Source organism: Vespa mandarinia, chromosome 6, assembly GCF_050613455.1.
Source record: "Vespa mandarinia isolate Hongniang chromosome 6, ASM5061345v1, whole genome shotgun sequence".
Lineage (NCBI taxonomy): Eukaryota > Metazoa > Arthropoda > Insecta > Hymenoptera > Vespidae > Vespa > Vespa mandarinia.
Genome location: NC_140815.1, coordinates 8935293 through 8954145, shown reverse-complemented (window position 1 = coordinate 8954145; position 18853 = coordinate 8935293). Strand labels below are relative to the sequence as shown.

General features: G+C 29.5%; 6 protein-coding genes across 8 annotated transcripts; 2 read left to right on the top strand and 4 right to left on the bottom strand.

Moving 5' to 3' along the window:
* Positions 1 to 1362: 1362 nt before the first annotated feature.
* LOC118449024 (arylsulfatase B) lies at positions 1363 to 4211 on the bottom strand. Of its 2 annotated transcripts, XM_085657594.1 has the most exons (9): positions 4140 to 4190; positions 3878 to 3947; positions 3621 to 3780; positions 3267 to 3502; positions 2848 to 3115; positions 2611 to 2768; positions 2208 to 2499; positions 1854 to 2131; positions 1364 to 1732 (listed from the first exon to the last, which is right to left on the bottom strand). In XM_085657594.1, the coding sequence occupies exons 4-9, from the start codon at positions 3498 to 3500 to the stop codon at positions 1529 to 1531; spliced, it is 1434 nt and encodes a 477-aa protein (XP_085513720.1). In that variant the 5' UTR covers positions 3501 to 3502; positions 3621 to 3780; positions 3878 to 3947; positions 4140 to 4190; the 3' UTR covers positions 1364 to 1528. The 2 variants fall into 2 exon arrangements, with proteins under 2 accessions (XP_035738980.1, XP_085513720.1); XM_035883087.2 differs by having other exon boundaries at positions 1363 to 1732; positions 3878 to 4211.
* Positions 4212 to 5088: 877 nt separating this feature from the next.
* Positions 5089 to 8362, bottom strand: LOC118449021 (arylsulfatase B). Its single transcript, XM_035883082.2, has 8 exons — positions 7991 to 8362; positions 7221 to 7380; positions 6853 to 7079; positions 6519 to 6759; positions 6274 to 6431; positions 5921 to 6212; positions 5525 to 5838; positions 5089 to 5433 (listed from the first exon to the last, which is right to left on the bottom strand). The coding sequence occupies exons 1-8, from the start codon at positions 8111 to 8113 to the stop codon at positions 5179 to 5181; spliced, it is 1770 nt and encodes a 589-aa protein (XP_035738975.2). The 5' UTR covers positions 8114 to 8362; the 3' UTR covers positions 5089 to 5178.
* Positions 8363 to 9253: 891 nt separating this feature from the next.
* On the bottom strand, positions 9254 to 10412 carry Idi (Isopentenyl-diphosphate delta isomerase). Its single transcript, XM_035882936.2, has 2 exons — positions 9921 to 10412; positions 9254 to 9793 (listed from the first exon to the last, which is right to left on the bottom strand). Exons 1-2 carry the CDS (start codon positions 10185 to 10187, stop codon positions 9332 to 9334), a joined length of 729 nt encoding a protein of 242 aa, XP_035738829.1. The 5' UTR covers positions 10188 to 10412; the 3' UTR covers positions 9254 to 9331.
* A 422-nt stretch (positions 10413 to 10834) lies between these two features.
* cbc (protein CLP1 homolog) lies at positions 10835 to 13121 on the top strand. 2 transcript variants are annotated; one of them, XM_035882935.2, is made up of 4 exons: positions 10835 to 10972; positions 11314 to 11516; positions 11674 to 12731; positions 12815 to 13121. In XM_035882935.2, exons 2-4 carry the CDS (start codon positions 11418 to 11420, stop codon positions 12924 to 12926), a joined length of 1269 nt encoding a protein of 422 aa, XP_035738828.1. In that variant the 5' UTR covers positions 10835 to 10972; positions 11314 to 11417; the 3' UTR covers positions 12927 to 13121. The 2 variants fall into 2 exon arrangements, with proteins under 2 accessions (XP_035738828.1, XP_035738827.1); XM_035882934.2 differs by lacking the exon at positions 10835 to 10972 and adding an exon at positions 11053 to 11210.
* Positions 13122 to 13597: 476 nt separating this feature from the next.
* LOC146872970 (uncharacterized) lies at positions 13598 to 15610 on the top strand. Its single transcript, XM_085657828.1, has 5 exons — positions 13598 to 13986; positions 14052 to 14328; positions 14396 to 14430; positions 14544 to 14638; positions 15546 to 15610. The coding sequence occupies exons 1-5, from the start codon at positions 13598 to 13600 to the stop codon at positions 15608 to 15610; spliced, it is 861 nt and encodes a 286-aa protein (XP_085513954.1).
* Rab8 (RAS oncogene family member Rab8) lies at positions 15262 to 18444 on the bottom strand. The gene is made up of 4 exons (XM_035882938.2): positions 17977 to 18444; positions 17431 to 17491; positions 16998 to 17343; positions 15262 to 15798 (listed from the first exon to the last, which is right to left on the bottom strand). The coding sequence occupies exons 1-4, from the start codon at positions 18098 to 18100 to the stop codon at positions 15700 to 15702; spliced, it is 630 nt and encodes a 209-aa protein (XP_035738831.1). The 5' UTR covers positions 18101 to 18444; the 3' UTR covers positions 15262 to 15699.
* Between the last annotated feature and the right edge of the window lie 409 nt (positions 18445 to 18853).

The following is an 18853-nucleotide window of genomic DNA, read 5'->3' as shown; positions in this document are numbered from 1 at the left end:
TTTATCGACGAAGGGGGTGGAGCGACGAGGGCAGGAAACGACGGTAGGATGAAAAAAGGGTAAAGAAAAGAAGATGCTCGTTCGGCATTGTGAGGGAGATCGTACTAATTATCGGCATGAATGGTGGTGAGTTTCAGAGTGGGGAACAATTCGGTTCAATCGGTTTTCGTCGAGCCAGTAAGAAGGACACATTGCCTTTTACCAAGTCGAAGACACGAAAAAGTAAGGAATCGTTTCAAGTCGTCTTCGAATCGGCTACAGGAACCATCGACATCAGGAAAATAATTGCACGCTTGAACGTTCGCTTCGAAATGACGTCCCTTTTCCTTCGTATTATTTCTTTTTCTTTTCTTCTTCTTCTTTTTCTTTTTTTTAATCGGCTTAGAGGAATACCAATTGGAAGGAAATTAATTGGAAGCACATTAATTGACATTATATCGCATAAAATGATATAAATCATCTAATTTGTTTGGGGAAACATTGATTAGCTATTATTAATAGCGTTCTGCCGTTGGTAGCGAGAAGATCTTGGAAAAGGTAAAGAAGTTGAAAATATTGCTTTTGGCCGGTAAACGACGTCGGTGAACGGAGATTATTTTCCGGCATTATTCGTCGTCGAAGACATCGGCCATAAAAAGGGGGCAAGCGGATCCGGCGACAGCTGCTCGGCTATTAAAAGCGGCTTAGACCTCTCGGAGACCCTCCGCGCATCCTCACGGAGATGACTATGGCAACGACTATGTCGAGGACGATGACGGTGTCTCGATGCGAAACACAGTCCCTCCTCTACTTCGAGATTTTCTTTCCACGCGGCGTATCTACGCAAAGAAAGCGAGAACGCGTCTCTGCTTAAGAGTCTGTGCCTAATTTTCGAGTCTGTCCTCCAAGCTTGATCGCTAAATGAGCCGTGAAACCGACAGAATGCTCCTGGAGGATGCTAAGAAGATGCTAAAAGGATGACAAAGGAACCAAAACAAAGTATCAATGTACGGCGAAATTAGAATTTGGCATATCGTACCAAACGACGACATTCTCACGAGCATACCACGTGCTGCTACATTATCTCAAAGGCTAGACTTCATATATATAACAAACATTCTTCGCTTACTTTCGAATTTCTTAAAGTCTAAGAAAATCGGAAAATCATTCGCTTCGTAGCACAATTTACCGGTAAAAAGTTTTTATCGTGCCTTTCTCTTTCGACAGGAACACTTTATTTACATAATCTATATATTATGACATCGATAAAAAAAAAATGCGATCTTATCCGCGACAAGTTCGAAAGCTTTCTTAATAATAGGACATTGTATTTAGGATCAAGATAAAAAGTAAAAATTTTAATTATTGAAAGATCAAGAAACGACGTGTTATTAATAGCATTGATAAATTATTATAATTATTATATATACGCGCAGACACGCGCGCAATATATCAATATGTAAAAATTGAAAGAAAAGTTTTAGTATTTTATAGAGGTAATATGATTTATTATCGAGATATATCAACTCGAGGAAAATTTTATCGAGAGTCACACTATTAGCGATGGCACGCCACATAGAAATTCTTGACATGAAATATAATTCTGTGGTATTAGATTTAAATTATCTTCTAGCCAAGGCATCCATGTGCCATTAAAGTTTTCAGGAAAAGAAGCTCGATCAAGGGGGTAATTCGTTTGATTCACAACAACTTTCTTATACCCGTCGATGTATTTATGTAATTTGGTCACGATCTGTAAATTTTATTCGTTAAGTATAATTATTAAATATATTAATATATTATATATATATATATAATATTAAATGTATAAATGCAAATGATAAATGTTCTTTTTTCTTTTCTTTTTCTTTTACCTTTGGATAATACTCAGAAATATCCTTAGTTTCGCATGGATCGTCAAAAATGTTGAATAAACAATCTTCCGTACAATTTCTGAAGTCGGTCGGATGTTTGCAAGATATCTTGGTGCTCTGACGAAGGCTTTTGATTTTATGCTCTGTTAATTTGTTATTTGAAATAATTGAAATGGCACGAGCTACGAGTGAAGACATAACATTTGTTACGTTATATCTTGGATATGAATCATCTACGCCATCATCGCCATAATAATTCCCGTTATTAATAGTTTTACCTACATATCAAAATCCATCAATAATCAAATCAATCCATTTAATGTATTTTATTTATCTAATAAAAATGTTAATTACGTTTGATCAGCTTGTATTTTCCAATAATAGCAGACTCCTCGCCGATTTTATCATCGATATTTACCAGAAGAGAATTTCGCTTGCTCCGTTTATCTTTCCTAATTGTATTCCATTGATCAATACCATCAAAATCTTTCATATAACGAACATTACCACGAGCAGCCGAATATAATGTTGGTAACCAGTCGGTTATATGAATTAGATGATTATAAATTCTAGAAGGTCTTTTTATTAATGGCGAATAGATACAAGCGGGTACGCGAACACCTCCTTCGAACATAGTGAACTTCATCTGATAAAAGATATTAATAAGTTGAGAAACACGTCGAAAACAAAAGAGAGAGAGAGAGAGAGAGAGAGAGAGAGAGAGAGAGAGAGAGAGAAAGTGGTATGTCCGTATTACCCCTCGTAACGGATAATTCGATCCATGATTTTTCAGGAACCCTTCGGTTTGTGCTCCGTTATCACTGGTAAATAAAATTATCGAATTTTCCAATAGTTTAGCCTTTTGTAATGCATCTACTACTCGGCCTACAGACTGATCAAGAGCATTTAGCACACCTGTAAAATTCAAAAGAAGAAATATTAAATTTATCGATGAATAAAATTAACAAATAAACTCGATTCGTTATTAACTTACCAGCGAATTTTCTTCTATTCATATCTTTGATATAACCAAAATCGGTATTAACTTTGTTCAAATCTGGAACTTGCAATTCATCGCCGTTGTCAAGACCACTGGAATGACAGGCAAGATGAGCTATTTGAAGATACAATGGTTTAGCCGGATTATGCGTGGAAATTATTTTTTCAGCTTCCTCAGTTATAAGATCAGTGAAATAACCGGTTCTAAATTCAGGAGAAAGTTTCTTTGGTTTGTCGCGATGTAAATCATTTCCCGTGTGTTTCTAGAAACGAGATTGGTAACGTGTTAACCCATTAATTTATCTTTTTATCAACGAGAATATAAACATATCAGACGAGATACGTCAGAAAATACATCGATCGGTAATCGTAATCCCGCTTTTTTCTTTCTCTCGTAAAAATAAATAAACTTACTTTATATTGCAACTCTGTGATGGTATGGTTGAAATATTGAATGTAACCATTGTAATAGCCAAAAAACGTATCAAAGCCTCGATTAGCTGGTGTATATTTTGGCGCGTAATATCCTACGTGCCACTTTCCAACAAGATGAGTCGAATATCCCAAATCTTTAAGATATCCGGGTAACAGTTTAAACTTCTTTGGTATGGCACGTTGTTCACCAGCTTTTAATGGATAACCTTGCATACCTATTTAAGATAAAATTCAAGATCAAAACCTTTATTACTTTTTTAAATCTTTATGACTTCTTTATTAATTTTTCATCTTCTTTTTTTATAAATAAGTATAACTTTCTAGAATACTTACCTTGTCTAATGGGATAACGTCCGGTTAAAAAAGCCGTTCTCGAAGGTGTACACGTAGGTAATACGTAATTCCTTTGTAAAATCACACCATTATAAGCCAAAGCATCTATGTTTGGCGTAGATATTTGATCCGCTCCATGGAAACTTATATCGTTCCATCCCTAAAAAAGAAAAAAGAAAAGAAAAATAGAAAAGGAAAAGTAGTGACACCAGTCAACGATGCTAATTACACGATAATAATACATATAATTTTCTTACAAGATCATCGGCTATAATGACGATAATATTGGGACGCGAGAATGAAGTAGTATCTTCAACTTCTGTAGATCTAACCAATAAACAACCGCATATTAAAATGAAGAAAAAAACCATTGGCGAGAAATAAGTCATATGGTTGAACTTTCTTCTTTTCATCATCGAAATTATTAAAAAGATTTTATTAAAAGAAAAAAGACGTTTCTTTTTATACTATTATATTTTTCACTTTGAATTTGAGAAATTTTCTTAAATGATAAAATACATTATATGCGAATCCACGAGCACGTTCCTTCTGATATTACACTAAGCGCTTGTCGAGGACTACTAACATTCACGCAACACACGGGCTATGTATACTGTCCATACCATTACTTTTAATAGATAAACGGCTCTGTTGTTCATGAGCACGTAAACTTTCACCACAATATTCTTAAGGAGATTATCTTTGCGTCATATATATTTCATATATTTGCTTATATACCTGTAGAATTATACCTTTTTAAAATGTTTCTTTATTTTTTAAGTGCTTGCCACTTAATTTTATGTATATATGTATATATATATATATATATATATATATATATATATATATATACACGCGATATCATCGTAAATATACTATGTCGATTTTTTACATGGTTGAATTTATCATACTGATTAGTTATCAAAAATAACATACAATTATTATGATTTATTTGCAATGAAATTTCGAACGAAAAAAACATTAAGAAGGTTTGAATTTATTTTATTTTATTATAAATATTGAATGTGGTTCAAGATATAACCATTGTATTTTTAATAGACCAAACTATTTCGCTGTAATTACAACGATCATTTAATTATTGCATATCGTGTCGTTAAATCGAATACTGATTAGACTATCGTCAAACCACTCTTGATATAATCGATTCGGAAATTAATATTATACCGCGAAAATACGCGATAGAATCTGTATGTTTTAAAATTTCAAACGTATATGCTATATTATAGTCAAGTATATAAACTAATGCATCAATACGAATATGTTTGCGAAAAATGTTTATAAAAAAGTTACTTAAATTCTATAAATCATAAAATGTATTTGCTAATGCTTGGATTAATCGCATTATTTTCTTATATAATTCTAATTCGAATTTACGATTGAAATCCTTCGATTAGATTTAAATCGGCTATAAAGTAAAATAATCATAATAGAAGACACAATGGTGTGTTTTATTTATTTTTATTTTTACGTAATAATAATGAAGCAACAATTCGGTAAGATATTTCTTTACCTTTCTCTTTTTAAAGATAATTTTTCCTTATACTATGTAATACATTATAATCGCTAAAAGCATCATTATGGCACGAAAAAGTAGGGATAAAGAGTCGATCGTGAAAGTAATTGCAGAGTTCGAGTAAAAACCATAACTCAACATTCCAGGTCCGGGAATCATCCATGGTTCCCATGTGTTATTCATTCTCTTTGGATCGGCTCTCCAGTCGAATGGTACCATCGTTTGACTTACCAAAACACGTCCGTACTTTTCCAAGATTAGATCTAGCTCTTTGACGATCTGAAAGTAAATTTTGAAAATCCCAACCAATATCGAAATTAATGGGACAAAAAAAAAAATGAAAAAGAAAAAATAGTAATATCGAATGTACCCTTGGATATTGATTGGCTATATTATTCATTTCGCAAGAATCACTCTCCAAATCAAAAAGGCATTCGGTAACGTTGCACGTCGTGAAAGAACTTCTAGCGTAATAACTCATATTTGATCGACATCTAATCGTTGCTTCATCACGTAAACGTACTATCATACTAGGCTGAGTAACTGGTCCTCCAAGATGATAGGTGATACTATCGGAAACTGAACTCTTCAATATTGTCTCGGCATAGGATGGAAGTTCGGCCGATTTATCGTAATATCCTGAATCACCATAATATCCATCGTAATGACCATATTCTACGGATCCTAAAAGAACAATTTTAATATATCTAAATGTATATCGATAGGTAGCGACTTAAAATTTAGAAAAATAAATTAAAAATTCTACCTCGAAGCAACTTGAAACGTTTGTAAATCGCCCCCTCTGTCCTTTCAATTTCGTCGATATTGAGTAAAATATTTTCCCTTTCTTTACCCTTTTCCTCGCTAAGAAGATGCCATTGATCTACACCGTCGATGTCACCTAGATCTTTTAAATCGCCACCTGCTGCGGAATATAAGGTTGGTAGCCAATCGGTAATGTGTATCAATTGATTCGACACACGTGCAGGCTTTTGTAATCTTGGAGACCAAAGTACAGCTACTCCTCTTACGCCACCCTCGTAAAGAGTATATTTCATCTACAAATAAACATAGAGATATAAATAATATCTATAATCGTAATTTCATTATTATACTTACCCCTCGTAATGGATAATTCGAGCCCCAATTACGATATCTCCCAATGGAGGGTGCTCCGTTATCAGTTAAGAACAATATCAAGGAATTACTTAACATTGCCTTTTCACCTAACGCGTAAACAATTTTCCCTACGGATTCGTCCAATCCAGCTACCATTCCTAGACATAAGAAAATATAAAGAAAATACATAGCTATAATCTAGTTTAATTAAAATTAAAAATCAAGGATATTTTTATTTTTTGTACTTGCGTATTTGCGCCGATTCGGTTCTCGGATATGCATAAATTCTTTATCCTTCCCATAATCTTGCGGACTCTCTAAAGGTGCGTGTACCGCAAGATGCGATAATTGAAGATAAAGTGGTCGTGGAAGTTCGTGATGTTCGATGATTCTTACTGCTTCTTGGGTAAAGAGATCCGTTGCATATTTATCGGAAAGTCCATAAGCTGGATTTTCACCTCTATGCATATCGTATCCACTCATATTCTAATAATATTATATATCGAATTAATATTAATTTAAATATGTGATATAAAAGTCGATGATAGTTTCACATTTTCTTTTGTTTTTTTTTCTTACCTGATACGTATATTTGTAATCGTAATATGTGACGTAGCTATTATAAAACCCAAGAAAAGAATCGAAACCTCTGTGCAAAGGGGTATGCTGAGCAGTATGGTAACCAACATGCCATTTACCAATTAATTTTGTAGTATATCCCAAACCTCTTAAACGTTCTGGCAAAATTCGTACGTCTAAAGGAAGACCGCGTGGTTCGCCACCGCGAATACCATCTCCTTGCATTCCTTATATCATGATAATCATAATAATTTTTATATCTTTTTTATAAACAATATATCCGAATAAATATTTACATGATAATATGATAAAAAAAAAGTAACAAAAAATGTGACGACGGCGATTATAAGAATATTCCCATTCCTTACCCATACGAATAGGATATTTCCCTGTAAAAAACGCTATTCTTGAAGATGTACTCGAAGGCAATACATAATGTTTATTTAAAATAATTCCATTATATCCAAGAGCATCTATATTCGGTGTTGGTATTTGATTGGAACCATGAAATCCAACATCGTTCCATCCCTACAAATTGTCAAGAAAAATTGATCATTTTCTTGTTACGCACACACATACATACACACACACACACATACACGCGCGCGCACATATATGATGTGTGTAACAATATGTATATATATATATATATATATAAAACAAAAAAAAAACGAAACAAAAAAATTGACTATATACGAAGTACGTCAAAATGTAAAGTATACTTTTCAGTTTATATGTATCTATTCTAATTTTATCCAATTAACCTTATAATTCGGATTAGACGAAATTTTATTAGGCGAGTCGCACTTTTACACCTACGTGCTATTATCTAATCATTCTTTCCATCTTTTTCTCCTTCCTTCTCGTTCATAATTACGCTAACGCATACACATAAATTATAATTAAAATAAAATTTCCTTAAAATGATAAATATAAAGAATATTTTAATAATATAATCATATTGAAAATTTTCTTTTCTAATATTATTTTTACTTTAATTTATAATAAGTACATTCTTGTTTTCATACTTCTCAATGATAATTTATATATTTCTTCTTTTAAAATACTGTTTTATTAGCCAAAAATTTCATTATGAAAAGCATGCTTTATATTAAATGAAATATTGCTATTTTCTTACCAAATCATCGGCCATGAAAATAATTATATGTGGTGCCGACTCGTAAAGGCCAACTGTATATTTCGCAAATAATTTGATGATCAAAAGAAGTAGAAACAGGTATCGAAACTTATAGAAAAACATTTTTCACGTTAGAAGAATCGATAAGAAAAAACTAAAATACATAATATCGAGAAACCATCGTTTATCCTTTCACCAGATAAAAATTAGCCGTAATATAATGTCAAAATTTATTTTGTGCACGATATTTAACGAGAAGCTCCTGCAATTTATAAAAGAACAGAGAAGAGAAATAAACACGTTTATATAGTCCACCCACGAAAGGGAACATTATGAATGAACCGTATGAAGGGGGAAGGAAAGTCCAACAATGATTCAAGCAATAAAGAAGATACGTGTTTCAACTTAGTTGCTTCTCATCTTTCTTGTGATCTACACTTATTTAATCTTTTAATGACGTAAGATATATAGATCTATTTCAATCTTTTTTATTTTTTTTTATTTTTTTTTTTTTCTTTTTTTTTTCTTTTTCTTTTTTTTTTATAACAAGAAACAAAAGAGTGAAAGAGTATAAAGTTAATATAAGATAAATTTCTCATAGTTTTTATAAATAACTTTTTTCATCAACTAATCTCTTTACTGATTAGAATCAATGAGAATTCAACTTTTGTGTAATATTATCTGAATTGGTATTGAAGCCACCTATGAACATAATTAATGATTTAATTCAAGGTCTTTTGTCAAGATGATAAGCAATAAACCATTATTATAAATCATAAGCGTTTATTTTATTTCGAGAAGAATCTAATAAAATAAATATTACTGCATATTTTATTAAACGGAAAATTATAAACAGCATATTTAATTAAACAAAATAAACATAAAATATATCATTTAATAAATTCTGCTGTTTATATAATTTTTCATCAAAATTAATGATCTAAATAAAACTGAAGATAATTTTTTTTATGCGAAAATAATATTTCTATAATGCAATTTTCAAAAAATATCCATACTTTATTTGAACTACACTACAATATTCTTAATTGAAGCATTATATAGTAGTTATAATGAAACATTCCTGTTTCAATATTAAGCTATTATAATATATTGTTATTTTATTATAAGTTATTTTATTATAACCTGATAAAATAGGAAATTAAAAATTATGACATTTTTTCAAGGAAGTAACTATATAAATTTCAATAATAAAAATTATACTTAAAAATTCATTATAAGTACAGAAATTAAAAATATTCCATAGACAATGTATATATATATATTATCATTAAATAATACATATATAGATAATACAGAAATAGAGTGAATTATATCAATGTATTACAAATATTTTTGTATTACAGAATAATCTTGTACTTTATCCAATGTCTTTAAATTATCCCACCATAGTTGTAATTTATGCCGAAGCATAAGTTGAAACCAAGGTGTTAATGGTGCTTTTATTATACGTGTCAAATCGTTAATCATCGATTTTGATACCCATTGAATTTCACTGACTTCATCAGGATTAGGATCAATTGTTATATAATCTTTCTGTAGAAATAATACGTAATCTATTTCATGTTCACCCCAAATTCCGTCTCCCAAAGAAAAATAATGAATTCTTGATAAATAAAAGAAATCAGAAAGTTGGATCTCTGATAGAGGAATACCCAATTCATAATTAAGTCTTCTTTGCGCTGCTCTACGAATACCTATTGCATCGTCCTCTAAAATTTCTTCAGGAATTTCTGCTAAAGGATGACTGCAACACGAATTTGTATAACAATTTGGAAATGTTACCTAAAATGATATGATAAGTTTATTATTAAAGTTTAAAAATACAAAATATATATTTAATATACTTCCATTTATTCTATTAATAATCATAGATCCTCTTAAAGATTAACTCTATAATATAAAGTTATACCTTCCATGGAGAACGTTTTTGCAATAACAAGTCACCATTCCGATTGAATAAAAAGACACTGAATGCTCTATGAAGTGGTATAGTACCATCATCGGTAATTTTGTGACAATCCCTTTTCGATGCATTACCAATCGGTTTATCAAATTCATCCACAAGAATACAACGCTCTTCCAAAGCTGCTTTTTGCAAAGGTGCTATTTGCGCCATACTATAACCTCTCACATTAGATGCTACTCTTTGTATCATAGAAAATATATTTCTATTCATATTATTTATATTTAAACGTGCTAACACTCGTAAAGTCTATTTTACACTAAACAGTTTTCTTGCATTTGAAATATAATATAACTGAACTGTGAATAAGCATTGTATAAATTTAAACTTGTTATCATATTTTTTCACAATATCTTTTCTGCTTGACCATATAAATGGTTTTCTGCGAAGAATGACGCAATACAATACAAAAGCACAACATATTATTCAAACGATAAGATGTTTTTTATACTTATGTACTTGAGGTTAGAAAATATATATAAATTAACAAGCTTTCTTCTCATGGAATGCGGTCAAGTAGTATCGTCCCCACTAAGTGTTCAATAAATCACTTTCAAAATTTTTTAAATTAATTAAATGAATATACATATACGAATACTTTTTGTTATATAAATTTGTAAAATTAAAAAATTAAAAACGTTCACAATGCATATGAGATATACTAATTATACGTTGACGATATATGTATATAGATAATTAATAATCGACGAAGCGAACAAAAAGCGTATTCAAGTGTTTTAATAATAACACATAAATTGTTGAAATCAAATTATCGATATGACGTCACCGTGTTTCTTTTTAATTTGGCTTAAGTTTGCATGCCTTCGACTAATATATATCTCACGTACATTCAAATATTCGATATCTTGAAAACTTTTATCCTGAATTTCCTTTCTTTTTATGTAAATTAAGTGGTTATATCAAGTACATATGTAAATGTGTCCGCATATAATTATAAATATCGACTTTTCGAAGTTATAAATATCCAATTTTTCTAAGTTAATATTTTTTTCAGAGTTTTCGACATTTTTCGAAATTGAAATTCTCATCTAATTCCGTATTAATATATAAAAATAAAATTTTCGAATTATTATATATCACTTATGTTATGTACTGTTCAAAGAAAATACATTAATCAGCATTGTTTTTTCTTGTTTATCTCTTTAAAAGTCTCTATCTAAATTTAATTAAGTTTACAAACAAAACAAAAAAAGAAAAGAAAAAATCGTACGATTGGTGATTATTTTCTATTTGAAAATTAGTCGAACATATTTTAAAGATCAAATGAATATGTAATTAGTAGGACTGCCTTCAAGTGTAACGTTATAATGTATTACAGATCTTAATCTAACCTATAAAAAAAAAGGAAGGTTTTAAAATTGAACATTGGATAAGCTTATTTAATTTGAAAGATAATTTTTAAATAACATAAAAAAAAATAACATGTCGGACGAAAAATCTACAACGCAAGAATTTAAATTGGATCCTGACTGTGAACTACGTTTCGAAGTAGAAAGTAAAAATGAGAAAGTTACATTAGAGGTAAGATCTCTTTATTTTTACATAGTGTAGTTTATCTAAAATAACTTTATTTTTATGTGGTTAGTTTTTAAAGAATTACAAAAACCATTTCTTAAATATTTTAACCATTTATAAATATTCATAAATACTTTCATAACTGTTTCATGTTACATTCAAGTTAAAAAATGGATTAGGTGAAGTATTTGGGACAGAATTAGTGAAAGGTAAAAAGTATGAATTTAGTGCCGGAGCCAAAGTAGCGGTCTTTACCTGGCAAGGATGTACCGTTGAACTAGTTGGAAAAACGGATGTTACCTACGTAGCCAAAGAAACGCCAATGGGTTTATATTTAAACTGTCATGCAGCTATGGAAAGAATGCGAGAGGCAGCAGAAAAAGGAGACAGAAGAGGTCCCATAACTATGGTTGTTGGACCCTGTGATGTAGGAAAATCAACTCTTTGTAGACTTTTATTAAATTATGCAGTTAGAATGGGAAGAAGGCCAATCTTTGTTGATCTGGACGTTGGACAAGGTGATATAGCTATACCTGGTACTGTAGGTGCTTTATTGGTAGAGAGACCATCTAATGTAATAGAAGATTTTAGTCAACAAGCACCACTCGTTTTCCATTTTGGACATAAGACCCCGTCAGCTAATGTTGCTCTATACAATCTTCTTGTAACTCGTTTGGCAGAAGTTTGTTCTGATCGACTTCAGGCAAACAAAAAGGCAAGAGTTTCAGGAATTGTAATAAATACTTGCGGTTGGGTAAAAGGAGATGGATATAAATTACTGACACATGCTGCGCAAGCATTTGAAGTTGATGCTATTTTAGTGTTAGATCAAGAAAGACTTTACAATGAACTTGTTAGGGATATGCCGGATTTTGTAAAAGTCGTTTTTCTACCAAAAAGTGGTGGTGTAGTTGAAAGAAGTCAAGCGCAAAGAACTGAAGCTAGGGATCAAGGAGTACGTGCATATTTTTATGGATCAAGAACACCTTTGTACCCTCATAGCTTTGAAGTAAAATGGAATGAAGCAAGATTATATAAAATAGGAGCACCTGTTTTACCTGCATCTTGTATGCCATTAGGAATGAAAGCTGAAGATAATTTAACAAAACTAGTTGCTGTCACGCCTGGTCCTAATTTATTACATCATCTATTATCCGTATCTTTTGCGGATTCTCCTGAAGATGATGTTGTACAAACTAATGTTGCTGGATTCGTTTGTGTGTAAGTCAAAATGAATATATTTGATCAGATTCTAAAAATCTATTTAAATTTAATATTTATCAATTTTATTATTTTTATTACAGCACTAATGTCGACGTAGATAGACAAACTTTTACTGTACTTAGTCCCCAACCAAGACCACTGCCAAATACCGTTCTATTACTTTCAGATATACAATTTATGGATAGCCATTGATTTCTATTATTTTTATTATAAGATTGTATGAACAACAATGAAATTTGTATGAAACAATGAAATTAAGTAAATTGTAATTTGATAGACTGATCTTATGTTAAGATTTATCACTTTTTGTTTTTTTACTGTATAAATAATATAATGTATCTGTTATTTTTAAGACGAAAAGAAATTATTTTCATAAAACAACTATACTCCTGTATAAAAGGATAAAAAATGTAATTTTTAATAAATAGATAGAAAATAAATATTTTTTATTTATTGTCTCCTTAAAATTAATTTTAAATTTCCCACCACAAAGTCGTATGAAATTTCTATTGAAAATTTATCTTTATTGATCTATTAATGATTTAATCTTATAAATCGAAGGATAAGACATTTTCATTTACATTATACAATTAATAAATAAATGGAGAATATTCAAGAATTAAATAATTTGGATGTTTTTTGTACCGAGCAACAATTGCGAGAAAAGATATACGAATTACAAGAAAAATCGGTTGGTATTTTTCCTTCTACTTTAATTTGTAATACAATCTACATATCTTGTAATAATTTTAGTACATAAAATTTATGGAATTATTAATTAAAAATTTAAAAATTTAGAAATATTTATACAATTGATTATATAGAATTTAAATAGATGACATATTTTTGTTAACGAGCAGGCTATGTTAGAACAAACACAGAAAGAACTTTTAGAAACACGTCATTCTTTGTATAATTCAAAATCGACTTTGGAAAACGAAAATCAAATTAATAATGAATTAAAGATGCAATTATCAGCAGCTATTACTATGATCAATCGTTTAGAAGATGAAAAAATGAAAAGTTACATAGAACATGTTCAATTAAAAGTTAATTACGAAACAATGATTAATGAACGGAATTCATTGATTGAACAAACGAAAGCTACGAAATTAGAAATCATAGATAGTAATATAAAATTGCAAACTGCAGAAGACAAAATATTTAATTTGGAAATGTTAAATAAAAATCTTGAAGAATCTCTAATGATGTTACGGGACAATACTTTACAAATGATAGCTACTGCTGAAAGGTAAAAAAAAATAAATGTGTGTGTGTGTATAATTAGTATTGTAAAAATTATAAAAACGATTGCAGTGAGGTTGTGAAACTTAAAAAGGAGCATCAATATTTGCAACAGTCATGTCAAAATATTATAGACCTTAACAAACGTTTACAAATATTTGGATTATGTGCACATAGTATACATCAAAGAGACAAAATCGAAATAGAGCAATTGCAATGTAAATTAAATTCTTTGTCCAGTGATATTTCAAATCATCCAGATTCAAATACCACGTTGCATCCAGAAATTCAAAAATTGTGCGAAAAGGTAAAGTGCATTTATAAATATAGAATTTTATTCTACGTGCGCGTATGTGTACAAAACGCGGATGAATAGAATATATGGATATAATATAATATGTATTCTTACTTGTCAGTTACAGGCATTGATTCAAGAATTAAAATTATCTCTGTAATAAATATAATTGAAAGGAGCAAGGAAGAAAAGTGAAGTCAATAAATGCTCTTGGGTATACATAGGATTAATATAAAATGTATTATATAATAATTGTCTGTATATTTCAGTATATGCCAAACAAGTTTAGTGATTAAAATGCAAATTTGCAAAGATGCAGACTATGACAACAAGCAAATAAAGATATTGCCTGTAAATCCTCCATGTATACAAATCCACTACTATATGCAATATAAAATATATCTAGAAAATAAGCATTTTCGTACATTTATTGTTTTCTGGAACTAATGAAAAAAAAAAAAAAAAAAAAAAATGGAAAAAAAAAAAAGTTCCTTGCCTAATGATTATAACACTTGAATTACCTATTGGATTTTTGTTCAGTCATCACATGATGCAGTTTCCATTTTAATTGTATTATTAGTAATTGATGAGCTAATAATTATAACATGCTTGTGATGTTTTCTTATTAATTTCGTGAAAAAGCTAATTGCTTAGTAACAATGTAAAAAATGATTGTGATTTTTATACTGGTTAACCTTACTTTATTACTCATTATATGTGGTTTTGCACAGTGATCCTTCCTTCTAAATGTATAGATATATGTTTTTTAATAACAGGAACACAAAAATATTTGATGTAAAAGAATGCGTTTCGTGCGTCTTATAAAAATGATATTCCCCCAATATTAAAGCGAAGTAGTTTATACTTGCATTTCACATTTAGTATTGGTTCTTTAATATTGATTCCATTGTATCCCTTCTTTACATAACAACACCAGAGGAGAAACAATCACAGAAGCACAATGAAATGTCAAAAATAATATGAGACTTGTCACTTTATGAATTTCTTTGCTGTAAATATCACAAACTTCACAACAATATTATTTCACAAATTACTTATCGATAAGATTATAATAAAAGATAATACAAAAATGTAGTTGAAAAAATATTTCCATTTCAAATGTGTACATTACATGTTTTTCTATTTCCTCTTTATAAAAAAATATAATCATTAACGACACAGAAAAACCAACTGAAATAGTTTTGACAATTTCTCCTCTAATGGTTTTCTCAGTAAGAAATTATTTAATGTTAATGATTATAAAAACACAGTCAATGTCCATTATCAAGGTGTAAAATCACAGAGCCCAATTACTGGACAATATGAAGCCTCGTAGAACGTTAAATTTGTTCGACGAAATGTATGTAAGTAATTAATAATAATAGACAAGTTGGCCTCATTCAAAGGTCGTAAATATTTAGGGGGTCAGAGTATAGAACAGCGAGCTAACCAACTTGGTGGTTTCCTTTGTGGTTCCGATGCTTTCAACTGATGACCACCACCTTTAGGTGGATTTGATGCTTCCTAGATAAAATAAAATAAATACACTAATTAGTTATAAAATAGGGCAGATACATGTATTAACACTTTTTATATTATGAAAATAAATTCAAGCATAAATAAAAAATAATTGTTAGTATACTTGTTAAACGAATATATATATATCTAACAATGTAAAAAAAGAAGAGACCTATTTATAAGATGCAAATATGCTAGATTAATAAAATATTGAATGTTTAATTTTTTAATTAAAAATTGCAAAATGTGATGTTAATGATGTTAAGTTACTACATATGGCACATAGATACAAATGCAGGTTTAATATGTTTAATATATTAATAAACATAGTGTTAATAATAGATGCAAATATTATACATAATCTTGCATATAAAGTTAATTAGTGGATATGTAACACAATTTGATAGTGTTACATAAGAAAAGAAAAATATACATTCAAGTAAGAACAGTGTCTAAAGAAACAGTTACCTTCTGTCAAGATAGACCCGCACCAAACAGACATAGAGAAACAGACATAGGAAACAAAGAAAATGAAGTTATTCAATATAAAAAATTACAGGCGATTGAGTATATTACGGCATTTCTGACATTGCTTAGTATAAAGTGTGTTAGAGATATTAATTCTCAAAAAAGTACATTTATATAATACTTATATTTATTACATATAATAAATATATTCCTATAAATAAATATGTTTCTTTAACCAAATATCATTTGTTTCGTATGACATAGTTAAAGATTCTATAATATTCAATTATATACAAATGATATAACCTATACATTATTTTTAAAATTATATTTCTATGAATATTTTTGAGCACAGAATATAAAAAACATGCAATTTTCGAAAGATAACTATGCCAGGAAATTTAATGATGTTGCATAATGCTAAATATATATATATATATATATATATATATATATATATATACATATATGTATATATATATGTGTGTGTGTATATTTACAAATAGATATAGACAAAGACATTATTATTTGTATAATTTACTTTGATGCTATTCGTAAGATAAACTTTTTCATTGTTAAACTTTATTCATTGATAGATATAAAATTTCGTTTTATTAAAAAAAAAAAAAAAAAAAAAAAAAAAAAAGCTCGAAATATAATGTAATGTAAGCAAACATTAAAATCAATATATGCAATCGTTATATGATAAATTATTAATAAATATTACAAATACTTACCAATTTCTTCTCCATTTTAGCTTTAATGTCACGTGCCAAAGTATAAAATGCCTCTTCAACATTGATACTAGATTTTGCGGATGTTTCCATAAATTTAATACCGTATTCAACTGCAAGTTGTTCACCTCGTTCCTTTGATACTTGTCTCTTGTCTGTAAGTTCACACTTATTGCCTAATAACATCTTCTCTACCTCAGCAGATGCATTTTCTTCTATATTACGAATCCAATTTTTTATATTTTCAAAGCTTTTTTCATTTGTAACATCATACACTAACATTATTCCCATAGCACCACGATAATATGCCGTTGTTATTGTACGAAACCTTTCTTGTCCAGCGGTATCCCTTTTATAGAAAAAAATATACTTCTGTTAATATATAACAATTGAAACAAGCGAAATATTTTTCAATGAATATATAAAAAGTACTTACCATATTTGCAATTTAATCTTCTTGCCATCTAACTCGATTGTACGAATTTTAAAATCAATTCCTGAAATATCAAATACAACGACATAATCTAAACAACATTCGTTGTCATTTTACAATAAATATAAATTAATATTAATATGAAACGAATAAAATTGTAACAGTAAGATATCCATTAGATTTATAATAATACATTTTTATACATATTGTATTCCTGTCAAACTAATTCTTATGGAATAATCATATTATCCCATGTAATTATATAATACAACCTGTTACGCATTATCAAATTTAAATGACTTTAAAAGCATACAATAACAGATTTATTTAGAATTATATTTAATAACTTGTGAAAAATTATAAACAGTGACTATCGTAAGCGTTTAATGAGAATCCATAAACAATAGTTTCTTTGTCTTTCATAAAATAGTATTTGTGTAATGATCACATATATTTATAGATATATGTTTGTATCACGCATGTGGCATTTGATAAGTCATCAGAAAAAATGCTATGAATAATCATGATTACAATGGGAGCAGTACCTACCAATAGTAGAGATGAAGGTCGTATTGAATGCATCTTCGGAAAATCTGAATAATACACAAGTTTTGCCGACGCCCGAATCTCCGATCAGTAGTAGTTTAAATAAATAATCATAGGTCTTTGCCATTTTCACAAATATTCGACCTTTATCACGAGTAGTTTGAATATTATTATTCAACCACCACTACACTATCAATACCTCAGCCCGGATGTTTCGTATTCGCGGTCCGTTGTGATGGTGAAGACAGCTGGCTCCGAATTTTTACTTCAAAATATTTTCGGATATTTGACTTTCTTGATCGTTAGTCATTTGATGAAAAATATTCACTTTTAATCAATGATCCAATCGCAAGCGTATATATTAATTGTTTATTTCTCAAATAACGCTCATGAAATTATTATTCATACAAATTAACAAAGCAAATTTATCGCGCAAAACATCTGTCATAAAAAGCAATGACAGCCATTCGACACCGCGATTTTTCCCTCGTGTTGTGGCTATCTTGTGGCTAGTTTAATTAACTATCGATTGTTCCTTTAATCATTCTCGAAAATCGATCATTCATTCAATCGAGAAATATCGATGTTTACAAACTCTTGTATTGGGCTTCTTATCGTTCTTATCCATTTTAATAATAGAGAAACTAAGAATGAGGCAACATCGTTCGTATCTTTTCTACTTTCATGCGAGAGAAATAATATTTCTACGATTCCACGACGCCATATTTTTTTTTCTTCTTTTCTTTCTTTTTTTTTTTTTTTTTTTTTTTTTTTATCGCTAATACTATCATAAATATTTTTAACTTCAGATAGATTTATTTAGATTTGATTTATGATTGAACATTTCTCATATAAACGACGATTATCAAGTATTATTGGG

Bases quoted from the DNA above. Each gene is read 5' to 3' on its own strand.
- LOC118449024 (XM_035883087.2), bottom strand. From the start codon at position 4,036: ATGATGAAAAGAAGAAAGTTCAACCATATGACTTATTTCTCGCCAATG. The intron at 2,132-2,207 runs GTAATTAACATT...TTTGATATGTAG, and splicing joins AAAATACAAGCTGATCAAAC to GTAAAACTATTAATAACGGG. The intron at 1,733-1,853 runs GTAAAAGAAAAA...TAAAATTTACAG, and splicing joins TTTCTGAGTATTATCCAAAG to ATCGTGACCAAATTACATAA.
- LOC118449021 (XM_035883082.2), bottom strand. From the start codon at position 8,113: ATGTTTTTCTATAAGTTTCGATACCTGTTTCTACTTCTTTTGATCATC. The intron at 7,381-7,990 runs GTAAGAAAATAG...GACAATTTGTAG, and splicing joins TTTTCATGGCCGATGATTTG to GGATGGAACGATGTTGGATT. The intron at 7,080-7,220 runs GTAAGGAATGGG...TCATGATATAAG, and splicing joins GAAATATCCTATTCGTATGG to GAATGCAAGGAGATGGTATT.
- Idi (XM_035882936.2), bottom strand. From the start codon at position 10,187: ATGAATAGAAATATATTTTCTATGATACAAAGAGTAGCATCTAATGTG. The intron at 9,794-9,920 runs GTATAACTTTAT...ATATCATTTTAG, and splicing joins AAAAACGTTCTCCATGGAAG to GTAACATTTCCAAATTGTTA.
- cbc (XM_035882935.2), top strand. From the start codon at position 11,418: ATGTCGGACGAAAAATCTACAACGCAAGAATTTAAATTGGATCCTGAC. The intron at 11,517-11,673 runs GTAAGATCTCTT...GTTACATTCAAG, and splicing joins ATGAGAAAGTTACATTAGAG to TTAAAAAATGGATTAGGTGA. The intron at 12,732-12,814 runs GTAAGTCAAAAT...TTTTTATTACAG, and splicing joins GTTGCTGGATTCGTTTGTGT to CACTAATGTCGACGTAGATA.
- LOC146872970 (XM_085657828.1), top strand. From the start codon at position 13,598: ATGTTAGAACAAACACAGAAAGAACTTTTAGAAACACGTCATTCTTTG. The intron at 13,987-14,051 runs GTAAAAAAAAAT...AAACGATTGCAG, and splicing joins ATGATAGCTACTGCTGAAAG to TGAGGTTGTGAAACTTAAAA. The intron at 14,639-15,545 runs GTATACAAATCC...ATAAAAACACAG, and splicing joins ATTGCCTGTAAATCCTCCAT to TCAATGTCCATTATCAAGGT.
- Rab8 (XM_035882938.2), bottom strand. From the start codon at position 18,100: ATGGCAAAGACCTATGATTATTTATTTAAACTACTACTGATCGGAGAT. The intron at 17,492-17,976 runs GTAGGTACTGCT...TTGATATTTCAG, and splicing joins GACCTTCATCTCTACTATTG to GAATTGATTTTAAAATTCGT. The intron at 17,344-17,430 runs GTAAGTACTTTT...TTTCTATAAAAG, and splicing joins AAGATTAAATTGCAAATATG to GGATACCGCTGGACAAGAAA.